Raw genomic sequence first — 21438 nt, 5'->3', positions numbered from 1 at the left:
ACAACCATGAAAGGTTGGTAACATCTGAAGAGATAGCACCCCATTTGGACAGATACAAGGTTAATTGACTGTAGCTACGGACAAGTGATGATGAGTGTTGAGTGTTTGTGTGGTAAGATCTGCAAGAATGACAGAGGCGTGAAGATCCACCAGTCGAGGATGAAGTGAATGCAGGCACCACAATGCACAGGTCCACCACCTGGTGAGACAGAGAAGGATCAAATCGCCTCAAGCCCCTAAAACAACAGAGTGGCAGAAGTTTGACAAAGATACTGACAGAATGCTTGAGACAACAGGTAAAGGAGATGTGGAGAAGCAGCTGTGTACTATGACAACCATCATGGTGAATATGGCTGCTGAGAGGTTTGGTGTTGAAGAGGTTAAGAGTGCAAAGAAACATTACACCAAGAACCAAAGGGCTGTTAAGATCCATAGTATCAGGAAAGAACTGAAAGCCTTGAAGAAGCAGTACAAGGGGGCAGGTGAGGAGGAGTGTGGGCCTTTGGCAGAGCTTCAGATCATGCTTAGGAAGAGGCTTCTAACCCTACGGAGAGCTAAGCAGCATAGGAGATGGTGAAGGGAGAGGGCCAGGAAGAAAAGTTTGGGGAAGGTCTTTGACAGTAGCCTTAAGGATACAGTGTCTATTAAGAACCCCTGTGAGGAGCTGAAGGGCTGGCTGAAAGAAGTTGATAAATCTGGTCTTCCCAAAAAATTCAAGGCGTGGATTTACCAGGACGGGATTCTACCAAGGATATTGTGGCCATTGCTTCTGTACGAGTTCCCTATCTTCACCATTTCAGAGCTGGAGAGGAGAATAAGTCGCTACTTGAGGAGGTGGCTATGTCTGCTGAGTAGTTTAAGTAGTACATTGTAAATGAGTAAATGGCTGTAAATTGAGGCTCCCCATTTAATCACTTGAGGAGGAGTTCAAAGTGCTGCGTGTAAGGGAGGTGTTGCAGCTCCGAGAGTCAAATGACCCAAAGGTTTCTGGAGCAGAAATAGCAGTTTCGACTGCTAGGAAGTGGAGAGCAGAGTCAACAGTTGAGCAAGCAGAATCATGGCTATGCCATGGATTCTTGGTGGGAGCAGTGGCCAGAGGAAGAGATGGGCTAGGTACAGCAACCCCCCAGTACAATAAGGTTCGAGGAACTAGTCCAAAACGAGGTGAGGGCAGTTATTGAAGAGGAAACATCCAGCAGAGCTGTGGGAATGAGGCAGCAAGGTGCCTGGACCAGGTGGGAGCAGGCTGTGGAGAGGAAGATCTCATGGACAGACCTGTGGTGGTCAGAGCCACACCGTATTAGGTTCCTGATACAAGCCGTCTATAATGTTCTTCCCAGCCCGTCCAACCTGCACTGCTGGGGCCTGGCCGACACACCACTCTGCCCCCTGTGCCAGAGAAAGGGGACACTAGAGCATATTCTATGCTGCTGTCCAAAGGCACTGGGTGATGGTCGGTACTGCTGGCGGCATGACCAAGTGCTCAAGACTATCACAGAAAGCATCAGTAGTGCCATTACCAGCTTCAGGGGGTCAAACCATCAGCTTCATCAGAGCTGGAGAGAAACCAAAGACAATATCTAAAGCAACAGCAAAGCTTATTTGGTTTCACTTTATTTTGATGGTCCCTTTAACACATTCTATTGACTATAAGTAATGTTGCACCTACATTTCTACTAACTCTCATTAGAGTGTTAGTAGTGTATTAGTTGACTGGTAGGGTTAGGGTTAGATTAAGTTGACACATTCTTGCAAAGTTACTTATAGTCAGTAGAATATCTGTTGGGAGACCAACACAATAAGGAGTTAGTAGATATGAAGCAGACAGTCTACTAATACTCTTATGAGAGTTTATTGACATGTAGTTGCAACATTACTTAGTGTCAACAGAATGTTCAAAAGGGACCATCAAAATAAAATGTTACCGCTTATTTATATAGCTCAGGACTGGCAGCAGACAATGGACTTAGGCAGATAACTTAGGTTCCCACAGTATGTCATTAAGACCAACCTCAGACTTGACATCGTTCTGGTGTCAGAGGCATCAAAGAATGTTGTCATGCTGGAGCTCACGGTGCCGTGGGAAGATCACATGGAGAAGGCCAATGAGCAGAAGAGAGAGAAATATGAGTGCCTTGTCAGCAACTGCCATGCACAAGGATGGAAGACAAGGTGCTTACCTGTGAAGGTAGGGTGCAGAGGTTTTGCAGGACAGTCTCTCTGTAGGGCTTTTACTGCACTCAGCATCACAGGTGAATAAGAGAGGGTGTCTGATGTTCGAGAGACCCAAAACACCCGATGACCTTGGGAAACATCACTGGTGACATGCCCTAGTAAAACATCAAAAGATGTTTCATTACAACAACATTCTTGGTAAATATGAGCAAAGAAGGCTGTGATTGGTTGCTGTGTGTTATTGTGTAACCTTTTGATCTTCTATTCAAAATATTTACACACACACACACACACACATGCACATATACACAAAAAACTCTGCTCTCAAACACTATGTATATAAGCTCTTTTTTTTCATATGACAATGGAAGCTGGTCCTATTTGATGTTTCAGTAGTGTCCTGCCACTAAATATACTTGAGTTTTTTTTTTTTTTTTTCTTAAAACCCTCCCTAACTTATGGTGATGTGGGTAATGTTTTTTTTTTTTTTATTATTGAGGCTTCATGACTCATTCTGATTCACAACATCTCCAGTTGACTGGAACTTTTTAACTATTTCCTTGGAAATGGAAATAGACATTTTCTTTGCTTTTGCTATATTCTAATAGCCACTTCCCATTTTGTGAAGCTCAATAACAACAGCCGCACATCAAATCTATATTCCTTGGTAACTGGTTACTTATGACCCACTTGAAAAGCGTGCTATGTATCCACATAGAAATCTGCACATCAACCACTTTCTGTGTTTGGGGCACACGATCAGTGATGGAGAAAGAGTCTAGACTCACAAGCCATCATGAACTCGCTCGCTTGACATTTGGGCTCAATGTACATCTTAGTGACTCACAAATGGGACAAGTGTGCAGACGTAAAGTGCTAACAACGGAAAGGTTACATGCCTAAAGTGCTCTCAACACCATTCAAAGCCCAGGTGATATCTCTAAGCGTTCACCCCAGGAGAGAACCCACTGTAGGAGAGGATCCTCTTCAGCAACCACTCTGCCCTGTATGCGCTTTGCGTGTTTGTATTTAATGCACTAGACAGTTTAGACTCTCTGATCAGCTCTTTGTGTGCTTCAGTGGACACACCAAGGGCTGGCTTTTATTGAAGCAGAGGCTATTCTATTGGATTGTGGATGCGATAGCCCTGGTTTATGAGTCACAGAATGCAACCTGCCTTATAGTTGTGCAAGCCCACTCTACAAGGGGTATGGCCTTGTCATGTGGGGCATATGTAGTCATATGTTCAGTCCCAAAACACATTTACCAAGTTTTACAACTTGGACGTCTCTTTAATAGCTTCTCAGCATAAGTTCTTTGTCACTGCTTGTGCATTGAGCTAGGATGGATGGGAAGCCGGTAATTATTAGTGGTGTTTCTCACTGCTTTCTATCTCCTAATAGTACTATGAATGTGCTAACCTTATTGATAGTTATAAGCACTATTTTTTTCACTTTTTGTCTTCTACATTATGCCATGTGTGTGTTGACGGCATACCCCCAAGGTCTGCAGGGGTTCCCACTAGGTCTGCAAGTGAAGAAATAAAAAGTCTCCTCTGTCTTGATGATGGCTTGCTACGTCTGTGCTATGTAAACTCTGCTTATGCCAAGCACCCTCCCTTGTTTGTAAGTGCACTTAAGGACACATTATAAAATAACAAAAAAATGCAGTTCATGACCCATTTAACCATAGGCTTCAACAAGTTATTAAGTGAACCTTGCCTTGCCAATGGTATAGTTTTTACTGATGCATTCAGTGGATAATCTAAGAAAAAGCACTGTATTTAAAATTTACCGTACATACACTGCACTGTACTTAACACTTATAGTATAATATGCATTTTTATTTAAAACAAATTCAAGCAGCATTTAGGCCAGATTTACTAAACAGGACACTTTTATGGAATTGTGCTCTAACGCTAATTTGCCCTTTTTAGTAAATCTGGCCCATTGTGGTTTACTTTGCAGGGAAGCATTAAAAGTGGTATCCTAATACATGGTTTTATATACAGCATTATACACTTTACACTCTTACACACTCTTTATATACCATACAAAAACCTTTTGGTTTGTTTTCATTATTATTTTCATTATTATCATTATTATTATATAGTTTTTCTCTATCAGCCTCGTCTTATAATATGTTGTAGCCTCTATTAGGTCTTGGCCTTAAAATATGTATAATTTTTTTTTTTTTAAATGGCAAGTTGTGTCAATTAGGTCCTTTTATTTATTAATTGACATGGGAAATTGTAGCAAAAATGACAGTGCTCTAAAAACAGTTATTAGCTGCATACATCAAGAAATCAAAAATAAAACGGATAAAATAGATGCAATGAAGCATGCAATCATGATCCTTTAAAGGGTTAGTTCACCCAAAAATGAAAATTCTGTCATTAATTACTCCCCCTCATGTCGTTCCAAACCCGTAAGACCTTCGTTCATCTTCGGAACACAAATTAAGATATTATTGATGGAATCTGAGAGCTCTCTGACCCTCCATAGACAGCAAGGATTTTACCACGATCAATGCACAGAAACGTAGTAAGGACACCGGTAAAAAGATCAGCAAGAGATCGGCCGATGGCATGGGATTCTTGCTTGGTAGCCTAGAGGGCAAGAGAGCTCCAGTACTGTATCTGGATCTACACCCCCACAGCAATCAGCATCCTTCAGTAAATTGGCTTGGTTACACCTGCAGTACCACCATGGTGTGCAGGGCACCACCAACCTTGCCCACCGCCACATGTTTTGCCCACTACTTTGGATGTAAACTGACAGGGCTTAGAGGGCAAATCGAGAGCCTTCAATGAAGAAGCTATGCCAGATAAAACGTAACCTGCTAATGATTTCTTCATCCGGGGCATCCTCATGTACCCATGTCCCTCCAACCCATTTACTTTAGAACAGTTGGATCTAAGGGGTAGAAAACATTAGCATAAAATGGTTTCTCTCAGGATCTCAACACGTCTTTGTGGAGCTTTGTGGAGATTTAATTAGCTATTGAACAACATGAAAGCTGCTGATAATACTGAAGGACATTATATATGGGTGTTGTGATAGGTGTCGAATAGGTGGCGCGAGCTTGACTAACGTGACATGCCAGAACAAACGCTACGCTTGATTTCATACACAACATAGTCGTGAGATGCATAAGAAAACTTTAGACGTGTAACGCAAACCATAATCCATAACAACAAAAGACAATACTTTATTTAACCACAGCTGTCGTCACTTTTTGTCTGGCAATGGCAGCAGCAATAAAATTTCAAATTGGAACCTGTACTACATCGATTCTGGCACCCAACATCACAACAAAATAATATTTTAAGCTCCATATGTACCTGAATCTGTGCTGGTTTGAATTGGCCGCCTCCAGTTTTCCCTTTGTTTTGTTTTGCTCGACACTAAAAGGGTCTATGCAGGTAACATACTAAATTAAAGTTCACTGAAAGTATGTTTTTTTTTTTTTATATATATATTAAAAGTTTGTTTTATAGCAAAAGCAGATAACTCCACATTTCATGTATCAGAGTTAAACAAAAACACTTGTTTATTCTTTGTAATCTCCTCAGCTGACAATGTAAGGCAAGGCAAGTTTATTTATGTAGCACATTTCATACACAATGGTAATTCAAAGTGCTTTACATAAAAGGAAGTAAAATAATCATTTAAAAGAATAATAAAAACTTTTAAAATGATTTAGAAATTGATTTAAAATTAATTTAAAAACAGTTAAAAATAGAAAATGATTTTACATAAAATACAGTGCAGTCATTTCGGATGTAGCACAGTGCTCATTCAATAAATGCCCAACTAAACAGATGAGTTTTGAGTCTGCATTTAAATGTGGCTAATGTAAAAGTACTTTAAAATCAATCCTAAATGTAACTGGAAGTCAGTGTAAGGACCTGAGGACTGGTGTGATATGCTCAGATTTTCTGGTTTTTGTCAGAATTCTGGCAGCAGCATTCTGGATGAGCTGCAGCTGTCTAATGGTCTTCTTGGGAAGGCCGGTGAGGAGACCATTACAATAATCCAACCTGCTGGTGATAAAGGCATGAACAAGTTTCTCCAAGTCTTGACTGGAGACAAAACATCTACTTCTTGCAATGTTTTTGAGATGATAGTATGCTGATTTAGTTACTGCTTTGACATGACTACTGAAACTAAGGTCTGTCTCCAGATTCACACCAAGATTCTTGACTTGATTTTTAGTTGTTTGACCCCTAGAGTCAAGGTATGCATTGACCTGGAGAACTTCATCTTTGTTTCCAAATGCAATGACTTAAATTTTCTCCTTGTTTAACTGAAGAAAGTTCTGGCACATCCAACTGTTAATTTCATCAATGCATTGGCAGAGGGAGTCAATGCGGCTGTAGTCATTTGGAGATAAGGCTAGGTAAATCTGGGTGTCATCTGCATAGCTGTGATAGGCAGTTTGGTTCTTTCTCATTATTTGACTTAGTGGGAGCATATACAGGCTAAACAGGAGCGGTGCAAGAATTGAGCCTTGTGGGACTCCGCATGTCATAGATGTCCACTTAGACTTATGCTCTCCTATACTCACATAATAACCTCTCCCTTCTAAGTATGATCTGAACCATTTGAGTACCATCCAAGAAAGCCGGACCCAGTTTTCTAGTCTCTCTAGAAGCATGTTATGATCTACAGTGTCAAACGCAGCACTAAGATCTAGTAGTACCAGCACTGATATTTTGCCAGAATCAAAATTAACACGAATATCATTTATTATCTTAATGAGTGCTGTCTCTGTGCTGTGATGCGGTTGGAAACCAGATCGAAAATTGTCCAGGTATCCATTTGAGTTTAAGTAGTTGTTTAGCTGATTAAAAACTACCTTTTCAATAATCTTGCCTATAAAAGGAAGATTTGATATTGATGTATAATTGCTCAATATGGTGCTGTCAAAATTGCTCTTTTTAAGAAGGGGCTTAACAACTGCAGTTTTCAGGGATTTTGGAAACGTCCCAGAAAGAAGTGAGGTGTTCACCACTACTAAGAGATCTGCTTCTAAACAGTTAAGCACACTTTTGAGAAAAGATGTGGGAAGTGTGTCAAGATAGCAGGTTGACGTTTTAAGGTGCTGTACTATTTCTTCCAAAACTTTGCTATTAATTTCTTCAAAAACAGACATGGTAACTTCTTTTTGAAACTGCGGTCGATTCTGTTTGACCTCTGCATAACTTGAGGATGTGCCAATCGCCTTTCTGATATTATTGATCTTCTCAGAAAAAAAGGCAGCAAACTCATTGCATTTGCTGTCAGAGAGCATTTCAATGGGAATCTGACTTGGGGGGGTTTGTCAGTCTCTCAACAGTAGCAAAAAGAGTGCGAGTGTTGTTTAAGTTACTGTTTATAAGGTTTGAGAAGAAGGTCTGTCTAGCTGTGGCTAGTTCCACATTGAAAGCATGAAGGCTGTCTTTATAGACGATATAGTGAATTTCGAGTTTCGTCTTCCGCCACATCCGCTCAGCGGATTGCTACATTGTCTTTTCATACTCTGAACTGCTGTTGATTTTCTCCAAGGTGATTTTTGTCTACCATTCTTCTTGTAAACTTTCATGGGAGCAATATCATCAATAACATTCTTAACTTTTGAGTTAAAGGAATCAAGGAGAAGATCAACAGAGTCTGCAGAAATGTTTGGTGTTAAAGATATAGCCTCCATAAATAGCGCACTAGTGTTTTCGTTAATGTTTCTCTTTCTGACAGAGACAGATCTAGATTCAGTGGTAACAGAGATCAATATATCAAAGAAAATACAGAAGTGATCAGAAGTGCTACATCCTTAATAACAATGGATGAAATGTTTAGACCTCTACTGATGAGTGAATCTAGAGTGTGTCCACGATTGTGTGTGGGTCCATGCACATGCTGAATCAGTTTAAAAGTGTTTAAAACAGTTATAATTTCTTTTGTAGTTTTTATTTCTGCATTCTCTTTTTTTGAAAAATTGTATTTTATTCATATTTTATTTTATGTCCTCTGTAGAGGACACTAGGACTCAGTTTTTCTAAAAAAATAAAATGGCATGAATAGACATCAAAAAGGCAAAAACAATGGGATTTTTTTTTTTTTTTTTAAATCACCAATCAATTTTTAGGTTTCAGGATTTTTTTATACTAAACTTTGTTCAAGGTTGATGATTCTCAACTATGTTATAAAATATATAACAAAACGATTTGATATACCATTTTATTTTATGCAATATGTATGTAAAGATTTCCATAAACTTGTTTTCCCATTAAACACAGTGTATCTATACACTGTATCTAATTTGCATATTAATGTGTTGCTGTTGGGACAGCATGTTGAAAAAAGAATTTCATAATTGGAGTATTAATTGGCCAGTTTTTCATAATAATATCTAATATTTCATAAAAAAATTGATATATGATTTATTTTCCTATTCAGTTATGTCTCCTAAAATGCATAATAAACATGCTTTTAGTCCTGGTGTCCTCTACAGTGGACATGTATGAAATGATGTCCTGCTTCATAACAGGAAGTCATATTTGGATTTGGAAACCCATACCATTTTCCTGAGATGTTGCTTTATGACAAACAATTTGAAAATTATTCAGATTTAAATGACAATGACAAAATATAATCATATTTCCATAAGGATGTAAAAAAATTTCACCAAATTAAATTTAGCCATCTTTAAAGACCTAGGAGAGGGGTGTGGTCATGGTGAAACTTCTAAACATTTGGTATCTCTAAAGAGCCCTGAATGTGCTCTGTACAGGACATCCAGGCTCAAAATTGTGACGTGAGGTCTCACTAAAATTCACTAAAATAGAATGTCCACCGGTGTTGCCAACTTAGCGACTTTGTCGCTAGATTTAGCGACTTTTCAGACCCCCTAGCGACTTTTTTTCCAAAAAAGCGACTAGCGACAAATCTAGCGACTTCTTGGACAAACCTTAGCGAGTCTCTGTGATCGCTCGGACTGCCGCAACGGCGCGAGGTCAGCGTACACACCTCTTTCTCTGCATCTGCTCTGTTCAGCGAGCGGCTGAGAGGAGCAGCGTTCAGTTAAAATAGATATTATGTTGTTTCTCTAATTTTACATGCAAATATAGCCGATATCACAGCACAGAAATTGTCTCGTCTTTTGTGTATTTGATTTAATCAGAAGACGGCTCAATTATAAATCAGGATTTTTGTGCAGATTTTGTCTTGAAAGGGAGATGTAACGTTAGTCTTAAAGGGCAGCGTTTCAGTCACTATTTCATATTTTATTCTTTTGTCTGACATCAGAAACAGTAAAATATATAAATGAAAACAGTTATTATTAATTTGGCTGCATTAAAATACAGTATGTGAGCACAGAGAGACAAACAATGTAAAAGGCAATACAACGTGATGACGTCATGAATATGCTAATTAGCGTATGACGTCATTTAGCGACATTTAGCGACTTTTCAAACTGGCTTTAGCTACTTTCCATTGAAAGAAGTTGGCAACACTGATGTCCACTACAGAGTCAAAAACTCCATAGCTGGGTCTCAGGAGGATAGAGCAGCTACACCTCCACCTCTCCTAACAGTCCTGCAGAAACTTATAAAATTAAAGTTAGGAGGGGCTGTTTCATTGAGGACTGTTGCACTGCAGCTGTCTTCTAGCCATGTTTCATTTAGAAACATAAAATCCAGGTTGTTTGTGGTTAAGTCATTGATCAGAAATTATTTATTTTTTAGTGAGTGAATGTTTAAAATGTCATTATGCGAATGTCATTACTTTGTGTTTTAGCAATCTTAGTTTGATGCATAATAGGCCGCAGATTAGATGGGTCAGCCGTACGGCTTGAGAAGGCCTTAGACTTTCTATCACGTGATAAAACAGAGATAGAGAAAGCTACAGGCACACTGGGTTCCCGCTTGTTCTGTAAACGTTTATGAAAGTTGCTGCTATCATAGCGGGGACCCGACACATATCACTGAGAGTAGCTATCAGTTGTTTTTGGTTCACCTACACCAGATGGAGGAGGGTTTGGGCCCTGGCGTTGTGGCAGTGGTCGAAGAGCTCTCACAGGAGGAGGAGGATGAGCTGGGTCCACAGGCTTTGGTGGTTGTGGGGCCCGCCGTTTTTTAGTTGATATCTGGGGGCTTGCAGCGAAAGAGTGGGAGAGTTTTGTCCCAGCATACACCAGTTACTCCATTTTCTGTGAGAAGCTTAGAAGTGGAGATGCTGGAGAGAGGGATAGTGTGTCTGGTGAGCGGGGCTCTGGCTCTGGTGTTTCCAGTGACTGTGATACGTTTTCCTGGCTTCCCTGGCTGTTTTCCAGAAAGTCGTCCTTGGGTGCTGAGTCTTGTTGTAGTTCGTCACAGTCGGTCTGTGATGAGCTCTGTGGGCAGGGCTCAGCCGGGATGTCCATGAGCAGTGGTTGTTTTGGCTGCGTGGTGTTATCGGTGTCCTTGTGCGACGTGTCAACCACACAATGATAGCTGCTGGCTGATACGATCCATGTTTAGTCACATTTGGGGTTTCCTCACCCACATTCATTAATGCTTCTAATCTGTTCTCAAGATGTATAGGGATTGGTAGATGGTGGGTTTGCAAGCCTTGTCACAGCCATATCTGGGGTAGAGGATGCTACTGCAGCAATACGAGATACTCGTGGCAATCTGATGTCTTGAGTGCCTTTGGGTCTCGCTCCCTGTTTGTGCCATCGGTTAGTCTGTCGATCAGTTTCGGCTTGTTCCTCTACACTTGGTATAAACTGTTGAGATTCACGGGACTCACCAGCTGTATGCTGAGGGTGTCCATGATGACGATCTGGTGTGTGTTCCGCCTGTTTTGGAAGTCCAGCAAGCAACTTTGTTTCAAGAACTGCAATGCTTTGTAGAAGTCTGTGGCAGTTCATGCAGCAAGTAGATTCCACAAGAGGCATTTTCACTCTTGTCCGTTTGAACGTAGACAGCTGTGTTTTCCCTTCTGCAGAATGCAAGCTGCTGGCAGTGGGAGGCAAAGATTCTTCTTTTTCGTAGTATTATTCCAGTCCCGAAAAGTTTTTAGTTTTAATGTTACTGCCAAAAATGTGTTGTTGTTTGAACACTGTACTGATCTGCTGAAGTTAAAATCTTAGAAAAATCTGAGAAAAGTGCATAAACAGGGAGCAAAGCGCAGAGCAGTAAGCAAGAGCGTCCGGACAGTAGCAAAGCCGGAAGCAGATGCCTGACAAACGTTGAATGTAGACCCCTGACAAACGTTGTGGTTGTGATTACAAGCAATACACAGAGCTTTTCCCTCACCACTGTAACATGCTGCTTTTGCAAGGTTTCCTTTTACAGTACGTCCTGAAGAAGATATCTCGGGTTAATCAAGTTTGTTGAAATTATCCATCCTCGATCACTTTCGTCAGCTTTGACAAAACTTCTTTGAGCTAGCACCTCTTTTCTTTTCGAAGTGACTAGCAGTCTTTTCACCTGACCTGAATACAACGCGCTGATTTGCTAAAATGGACTTAGCGGCTTCTGTTCACAAACAACAAGGGCTATTGTTGGCTTCTGCTGTAAAACATAAAATTGCGATGCCTTGAAAGTGGACAATACCAGCTTTTTGACAAAACGTGTTTAGGGTTCAAATCCCTCTATATGTGGAGTATAATACACGGCAGTCAGTTCTATCACTGAGGTGCCATGTAAATTAATTTTTACAGATGTCCACATTAGAAACAATTGGAATTATCTAAATAGGGCTATAGACTTTTTTTTTTTTTTTTTTTTTTTACTGAAACTGGGTGACTGTGTGAGTAGATATAACTAGCTCATAACTCTTATGAATAATATTTTTTAACCATTTAATGTACTGTCTGAATTAACTGATAATCTTGGATTTTCTAATGCTTCATTATATAGGACAGTTCATGAAAGTGTGTTGCATTATAAAATAGATTATATATCTTGCTCAACTGTGAAGCTGTGTGCACAAACACACATTTACATTTAGCAGACAATTAAAACTAATAAATTTGTACAAGCAATTTATCATACATTTTGTAGAGTAAGTAGAGTGGTACAAAAGCTATAAAGAGGCTTTTTAACAAGTGTCTTAGTGCCAAATGCTTGAAGGTCTCAAAGATGACAAATAACTGTATGCTTCTTCTCAGGTTTTCATGACCGTGAGGGGAAGCAGTACTGCCAGAAGTGTTTTCTGGCCCTCTTTGCCTCTCGTTGTCAAGGTTGTTCCCAACCCATCATGAAGAATTACATCTCAGCTCTAAGTGTTCTGTGGCATCCACAATGCTTTGTTTGTAGAGTAAGTAGATGCTGGATTCATTTCTGAGGTACAATGAATATGATTGTGTTATACCACATATGAAAGGTTGTGATGTTACTGTCAAGGCGGTCTTAAGACACATGTTGCAGTAGTATACAACAAAACCTTTTATAGCTCACACAAACTTCTTTAGGAAGACCAGGGCTAGTGCTTTTTACTCCTATATTTCTTATGGTGGGTTTATTATAGATTTATTAAATATATGTATAGTTCAGTCATGACACTCTAGATGGCACAGACTGATGGGTATTAACGTAACTGATGATATTCTCAGCGTTAAACAACTTGGCACAAGCTGATTAGTTCATGTTGCATACGCAGCCAATGAGCTTGCTACTAGGGCTGCATGATTAATCGAGTGCGGTTTTCATGCATATCTTCTCAGTAAAGCCGGTTCTTTGATTAGTAGAAAATCTCCATCACCCGCTTTCAGATGGAGCAGCATTTACTACACAGAGCCGTAGTTTTCTGACAAGCTTAAAAAAAATACACTGACGATATAATCGTACAATTATGAAATCTAAGAAATTGTTTGCGATAATGACAGCTGTTTGCGTAGCTTCTCAGTGAACTACGGCTCTTTGTAGTAAATGAAGTTCCATCTGAAAGCATGTGAAAATACCATATTTAATAACATGTTTTTACTCCAGACTCGCTTAATAAAGTCAGCAGAGTGTTTGAAATAAATCTTTCTGTGAGATGATGTGGATTCTTACACAGAATAAGGCACGCAACATACAGTATTTCATAGTATTCTAAGCAGTGATAAAGGTCGATTAGCATTGCATTATATATATACTTTATTATCATGAACATTATAATAATAAGAACTCAGATAAACCATATATTGCCAGTTTAAGAGGAACAGTGTGCTTTCACAGTTCCTCTTAAACCCACCAGCTTCCCCAGCTCCACCTGTGTAGATCTGCTACAGGTTATTTTATATGCTATTTGTGCTGCAGCAGTATGTCTTAAATGCTCACAGCACTGTATCGCCATATGCATTGGCAGTAGCAAGGTCACGTACTTGCTTGCAGCAGCAATAATCTACAACTACAGCAATAACCAGCAGCAGCAGCAACTCAGCAGCAGCAGTGTAGCAGATCTATTCCGCCAAGGCCAAATACATTAAAATTGTCATGACCATTACCATGCAAAAATCTTCAGAGAGTTGTCATAATTGAAAAAAAAAATATATATATATATATATATATATATATATATATATATATAAATAAATTAGGGCTGTCAGTTTAACGCGTTAACTTAATTAACTTAATTAGTTATGAAAAAATAACACAATTGAAATAATTTAATGCAGTTAACGTACTGGCCCTGCCCCCAGACCTGTACATCATCTTACATTTCATACAGTTGACTGTTGACAAATATGATGCAGGGCAACAACTTTATAAGTGCAGTTATGCCCTAAAATTCAAGATATTGGGGCAAAAATGATCCTGTGTGAGTTTTTGTCTCATATTTATATCACATGATAAGCAATATCACACCAGCAGAGAGAGCAATATCACACGAGTGCTGTTTTTGTCTCTAATATAACGAGTGCAAATGTGATTTTATACAACAGTTCAGTAAATAAGAAGTTAATATTGTGTTATTGTCATGATGCTACTGCAAGGAAGCAAGGAGCACGGAGACATAGGAGTTGCAGGAAAACAGTCTTTATTAATCCACACAGGGGGTAACACAGGGTAGGCAGGAGACACACATGTAGCAAGTATTACTAACGACACCGGACAAAGGAAACAAGGAACAGATATCACTTTAAATACAGAACTAAACAAGGATAAATAACGGGACACACCTGAACCAAATGACTAATCAAACGAGAGGGAGAAACTGGGTCACAGGGAGCACTTACTAGTAAAAATGGCATTTCTAGATATCTGTAAAAGTATTTTTACTAGTTAAAATGTTATTTAAGATATCAGTAATTCTATTTTCACTAGTTGCAAGGGCAATTTCAGATATCAACTGGCTTTGTTGATATCAATAATTATTTTGTTACTAGTAAAAATGTCTATTCTTGATATCAACAATTGAATTGTCATTAGTGACAATGTTCATTTTTGATATCTGAAAATGTATTTCTGATATCAACAATTGGGAGGATATCAACAATTTAATTCTTGATATCAGAAATTAACATTGTCACTAGTGACAATGAAATTGTTGATATCAAGAACTAAATTGTTGATATCAAGAATTAAATTGTTGATATCAAGAATAGACATTTATACTAGTAAGAATTGTATTTCTGATATGTGAAATTGGAATTTCAACTAGTAAGAAATTAATTCTTGATATCAACAATTGATTTTGAATGGCAGCCTATGGTGACATTTAACTAGTGAAAATACAATTGTTGATATCAAGAATTAAACTGTTGATATCTGTAATTTAATTCTTGATATTAAATTAATAAGAATTAGCATTTTAACTAGTGAAAATTGAGTTGTTGATATCACGAATTAACATTGTTACTAGTGGAAATGTAATTGCTGATATCAAAAATAGCCATTGTTACTAGTAGAAATCCAATTCCTGATATCAAGAATTAGCATTTTTAACTAGTGAAAATTTAATTGTTGATATCAAGAATTCATTTCCTGCGAATTAATAAAAGTCAAAACGGCTTGCCTATTGCCATTACCATGATATAAATTCTTGATATCAAGAATAATATTTTTTACTAGTAGAAATTTAATTGCTGATATCAAGAATTAGCATTTTAACTAGTGAAAATTTAATTGTTGATATCAAGAATTAACATTGTTACTAGTGGAAATGCAATTGCTGATATCAAAAATAGCCATTGTTTATGGCAAGCCGTTTTGACTTTTATTCATTCTCATGATATGACTTCTTGATATCAACAATTACATTTTCACTAGTTAAAATGTTAATTCTTGATATCAGGAATTAGATTTCCACTAGTAACAATGGCTATTTTTGATATCAGCAATTGCATTTCCACTAGTAACAATGTTAATTATTGATATCAACAATTACATTTTCACTAGTTAAAATGCTAATTCTTGATATCAACAATTAAATTCTTGATATCAAGAATTAAATTGTTGATATCTGTAATTGTATTTTCACTAGTTAAATGTCACCATAGGCTATGGCAAGCCGTTTTAACTTTTATTCATTCTCAGGATATGACTTCTTGATATCAACAATTCAATTTTCACTAGTTAAAATGTTCATTCTTGATATCAGGAATTAGATTTCCACTAGTAACAATGGCTATTTTTGAAATCAGCAATTGCATTTCCACTAGTAACAATGTTAATTCTTGATATCAACAATTACATTTTCACTAGTTAAAATGCTAATTGTTGATATCAAGAATTAAATTGTTGATATCAAGAATTAAATTGTTGATATCTGTAATTGTATTTTCACTAGTTAAATGTCACCATAGGATGCCATTCAAAATCAATTGTTGATATCAAGAATTAATTTCTTACTAGTAACAATTTAATTCTTGATATCAACAATTTAATTGTCACTAGTGACAATGTTCATTTTTGATATCTGAAAATGTATTTCTGATATCAACAATTGGGAGGATATCAACAATTTAATTCTTGATATCAACAATTTAATTCTTGATATCAGAAATGAACATTGTCTATGGCAAGCCGTTTTGACTTTTATTCATTCTCAGGATATGACTTCTTGATATCAACAATTACATTTTCACTAGTTAAAATGTTCATTCTTGATATCAGGAATTAGATTTCCACTAGTAACAATGGTTATTTTTGATATCAGCAATTACATTTCCACTAGTAACAATGTTAAATCTTGATATCAACAATTACATTTTCACTAGATAAAATGCTAATTGTTGATATCAAGAATTAAATTGTTGATATCAAGAATTAAATTGTTGATATCTGTAATTGTATTTTCACTAGTTAAATGTCACCATAGGCTGCCATTCAAAAACAATTGTTGATATCAAGAATTAATTTCTTATTAGTAACAATTTAATTCTTGATATCAGAAATACAATTCTTACTAGTAAAAATGTGTATTCTTGATATCAACAATTTAATTCTTGATATCAAGAATTAAATTGTTGATATCAACAATTAAATTCTTGATATCAACAATATAATTCTTGATATCAAGAATAGACATTATTATGGCAAGCCGTTTTAACTTTTATTCATTCTCAGGATATGACTTCTTGATATCAACAATTACATTTTCACTAGTTAAAATGTTCATTCTTGATATCAGGAATTAGATTTCCACTAGTAACAATGGTTATTTTTGATATCAGCAATTACATTTCCACTAGTAACAATGTTAATTCTGGATATCAACAATTAGATTTTCACTAGTTAAAATGCTAATTGTTGATATCAGCAATTAAATTGTTGATATCAAGAATTAAATTGTTGATATCTGTAATTGTATTTTCACTAGTTAAATGTCACCATAGGCTGCCATTCAAAAACAATTGTTGATATCAAGAATTAATTTCTTACTAGTAAAAATTTCATTCTTGATATCAGAAATACAATTCTTACTAGTAAAAATGTCTATTCTTGATATCAACAATTTAAATGTTGATATCAACAATTTAATTATTGATATCAAGAATTTAATTGTTGATATCAAGAATATAATTTCTGATATCAACAATTTAATTCTTGATATCAAGAATTAAATTGTTGATATCAAAAATTACCCTCCCAATTCTTGATATCAAGAATTAAATTGTTGATATCAAGAATTAAATTGTTGATATCAAGAATTTAATTGTTGATATCAAGAATTTAATTGTTGATATCAACAATTAAATTGTTGATATCAAGAATTAAATTCTTGATATCAAGAATAGACATTTTTACTAGTAAGAATTGTATTTCTGATATCAAGAATTAAATTGTTACTAGTAAGAAATTAATTCTTGATATCAACCATTGTTTTTGAATGGCAGCCTATGGTGACATTTAACTAGTGAAAATACAATTACAGATATCAACAATTTAATTCTTGATATCAACAATTTAATTCTTGATATCAACAATTGAATTCTTGACAATTCAATTTTCACTAGTTAAAATGTTCATTCTTGATATCAGGAATTAGATTTCCACTAGTAACAATGGCTATTTTTGATATCAGCAATTACATTTCCACTAGTAACAATGTTAATTCTTGATATCAACAATTCAATTTTCACTAGTTAAAATGCTAATTGTTGATATCAAGAATTAAATTGTTGATATCTTTAATTTAATTCTTGATATCAACAATTAGCATTTTAACTAGTGAAAATTGAATTGTTGATATCAAGAATTAACATTGTTACTAGTGGAAATGTAATTGCTGATATCAAAAATAGCCATTGTTACTAGTGGAAATCTAATTCCTGATATCAAGAATGAACATTTGAACTAGTGAAAATTGAATTGTTGATATCAAGAAGTCATATCCTGAGAATGAATAAAAGTCAAAACGGCTTGCCATAGTGAAAATAAAATTACAGATATCAACAATTTAATTCTTGATATCAACAATTAGCATTTTAACTAGTGAAAATTGAATTGTTGATATCAAGAATTAACATTGTTACTAGTGGAAATGTAATTGCTGATATCAAAAATAGCCATTGTTACTAGTGGAAATCTAATTCCTGATATCAAGAATGAACATTTTAACTAGTGAAAATTGAATTGTTGATATCAAGAAGTCATATCCTGAGAATGAATAAAAGTCAAAACGGCTTGCCATAGTGAAAATAAAATTACAGATATCAACAATTTAATTCTTGATATCAAGAATTAGCATTTTAACTAGTGAAAATTGAATTGTTGATATCAAAAATGAACATTTTTACTAGTGGAAATGCAATTGCTGATATCAAAAATAGCCATTGTTACTAGTAGAAATATAATTCCTGATATCAAGAATTAGCATTTTAACTAGTAAAAACTGAATTGTTGATATCAAGAATTCATATCCTGTGAAGGAATAAAGGTCAAAACGGCTTGCCATAGGAAAGAGATGTGAGGATTTGGGCAGAAAAAAAACAATCAAAACAGAGATTCTTAGTATATTCCACTTAATTAATTAATCGGGTATATCATAAATTACATTGCGAGAGCAGACCACAAATGTGCAGTATATGTTGTCATTTTTCATATTGTTACATCAGAATACTAAAGAAAAGACAAAATAATCAGGAGGAAAAGAATGCAATGGAGTGAGAAGAGCTCTTGCCATAGATTATACCATGTCACATTAAAATACTAAGTGTTACAATATTATGACATCTGGAAATAGACAACGAAGGACAATTTGTAGCTTATTCAGTCAAATTTAATGGATAAGGATTATTTGTAGTACAACCTTATGGTTTGAAATGAATTGTTTCAGTCAGTAGCGCAGTAGGCTCACTAGGAAAAAGGTGGATACAGCGTGAATGCTTTTTATTTTTATTTTTATTTTAACCTGTTCTCATATCCATAGCTTAGTTGGCATATCTTTATTTATTTTATCCTTTATTTTACCAGGATAGTCCCATTGAGATATAAGATCTCAAGTCCTGGCCAAAATAGCAGCACAAAAAGTTTCACAACAGTTTACATATACATAAACACTCACACAAAAAATCCTAACTTCTTAATTAAAGCATTTACATGTTTCCTTTCAGTTAGACCATATAAGAGTTTTAAAAGTATTCAGCGAAGGGAGTTTTTCCAACATTAAGACACTCTGTATCTCATTCCATAAGAAAGGTGCATAAAAAGAGAAAGCAGTTTTTCCAAACTCTGTGTAAACTCTAGGAACATTTAAAAGCAATTTATCAGTAGTTCTTGTACTATAATGACAAGTATAATAAGATAAAAGACTACATATATAAGAGGGTATTTTTACCTAACAGGGCCTTGGCAGTAAACGATAACATACAGGTGCTGGTCATATAATTAGAATATCATCAAAAAGTTGATTTATTTCACTAATTCCATTCAAAAAGTGAAACTTGTATATTATATTCATTCATTACACACAGACTGATATATTTCAAATGTTTATTTCTTTTCATTTTGATGATTAGAGCTTACAGCTCATGAAAGTCAAAAATCAGTATCTCAAAATATTAGAATATTTACATTTGAGTTTCAATAAATGACCATCCCTACAGTACAAATTCCAAGTATCTCTTGTTCTTTGAAACCATAATAATGGAGAAGACTGCTGACTTGACAATGATCCAGAAGATAAACATTGACGCCCTCCACAAAGAGGGTAAGTCACAGAGGGTCATTACTGAAAGGTGTGGCTGTTTACAGAGTGCTGTATCAAAGCATATTAAATGCAAAGTTGACTGGAAGGAATAATTTGGGTAGGAAAAGGTGCACAAGCAACAGGGATGACCACAAGCTTGAGAATACAGTCAAGCAAAGCCGATTCAAACACTTGTGAGAGCTTCACAAGGAGAGAACTGAAGCTGGAGTCAGTGCATCAAGAGTCACCATGCTCCGACGTCTTCAGGAAAAGGGCTACCAAGCCACTTCTGAACCAGAGACAACGTCAGAAGCATCTTACCTGGGCTGTGGAGAAAAAGAACTGGACTGTTGCTCAGTGGTCCAAAGTCCTCTTTTCAGATGAAAGTAAATTTTACATTTCATTTGGAAATCAAGGTCCCAGAGTGTGAAGGAAGAGTGGAGAGGCACAGAATCCATGTTGCTTGAAGTTCAGTGTGAAGTTTCCACAGTCAGTGATGATTTGGGCTGCCATGTCATCTGCTGGTGTTGGTCCACTGTGTTTTCTGATGTCCACAGTCAACGCAGCCATCTACCAGGAAGTTTTAGAGCACTTCATGCTTCCTTCTGTTGACAAGCTTTATGGAGATGCTGATTTCATTTTCCAGCAGGACTTGGCACCTGCCCACACTGCCAAAGGTACCAAAAGCTGGTTCAATGACCATAGTGTTACTGTGCTTGATTGGCCAGCAAACTCGCCTGACCTGAACCCCATAGAGAATCTATGGTATTGTCAAGAGGAAGATGAGAGACACCAGACCCAACAATGCAGATGAGCTGAAGGCCACTATCAGAGGTCAGATAGTGGCCACAGACTGATCGACTCCATGCCACGCCGCATTGCTGCAGTAATTCAGGCAAAAGGAGCCCCAACTAAGTATTGAGTGCTGTACATGCTCATACTTTTCATTTTCATACTTTTCAGTTGGCCAAGATTTCTAAAAATCCTTTCTTTGTATTGGTCTTAATAATAATATAGTAATATTCTAATATTTTGAGATACTGATTTTTGACTTTCATGAGCTGTAAGCTCTAATCATCAAAATTAAAAGAAATAAACATTTGAAATATATCAGTCTGTGTGTAATGAATGAATATAATATACAAGTTTCACTTATTGAATGGAATTAGTGAAATAAATCAACTTTTTGATGATATTCTAATTATATGACCAGCACCTGTATGTATTTTTCTCCTCTGAAACAAAGAGGACCAACCCACTAATTCATACAAGGTACAATGATGTGTGCGTGAAGAAGCACAAGTCACAAATCGTAATGCAGCATGGTATACATAATCCAACTTTTTTAAAATGGAAGAACTTGCATGCATATAAATCACATCACCATAATCCAGCACTGAGAGAAAACAACTATGTATAATTCTCTTCCTTGCTTCAAAGGGAAAACATTTCTTTAAACGATGCAAAAAAACAAGTTTTGGCCTAAGCTTTTATAGCAATACATTATACTACTTCTACTGCATAAATACAGTTGCATAAATGCTGCTGCTCATTTACTTAGTAATTCTCTCCTACATTGAATGCAAGACTTAAATATGACGGTTAGTTTAAAACTTGTTTATGATTGTTTATTTAGAACTTAATAGGGCAGATCATGCAATATGCACAGTGATATGGA

The 21438-nt window shown here is 36.3% G+C and overlaps 1 protein-coding gene across 2 annotated transcripts in view; it reads left to right on the top strand.

Annotated features, from left to right (window-relative positions):
* LOC131550862 (transforming growth factor beta-1-induced transcript 1 protein-like) overlaps positions 1–21438 on the top strand; it is a 97365-nt gene that overhangs the window by 73259 nt on the left and 2668 nt on the right. For both annotated transcript variants that reach the window (XM_058793325.1, XM_058793324.1), the window contains one exon: positions 12313–12461. In XM_058793325.1, coding sequence (XP_058649308.1) covers positions 12313–12461 — 149 coding nt within the window. The remainder of the gene's footprint in view (positions 1–12312; positions 12462–21438) is intronic.

This window comes from Onychostoma macrolepis, chromosome 12 (genome assembly GCF_012432095.1).
Source record: "Onychostoma macrolepis isolate SWU-2019 chromosome 12, ASM1243209v1, whole genome shotgun sequence".
NCBI lineage: Eukaryota > Metazoa > Chordata > Actinopteri > Cypriniformes > Cyprinidae > Onychostoma > Onychostoma macrolepis.
The sequence above is the reverse complement of the archived record's forward strand: the minus strand, read 5'-3'. Positions and strand labels throughout refer to the sequence as shown.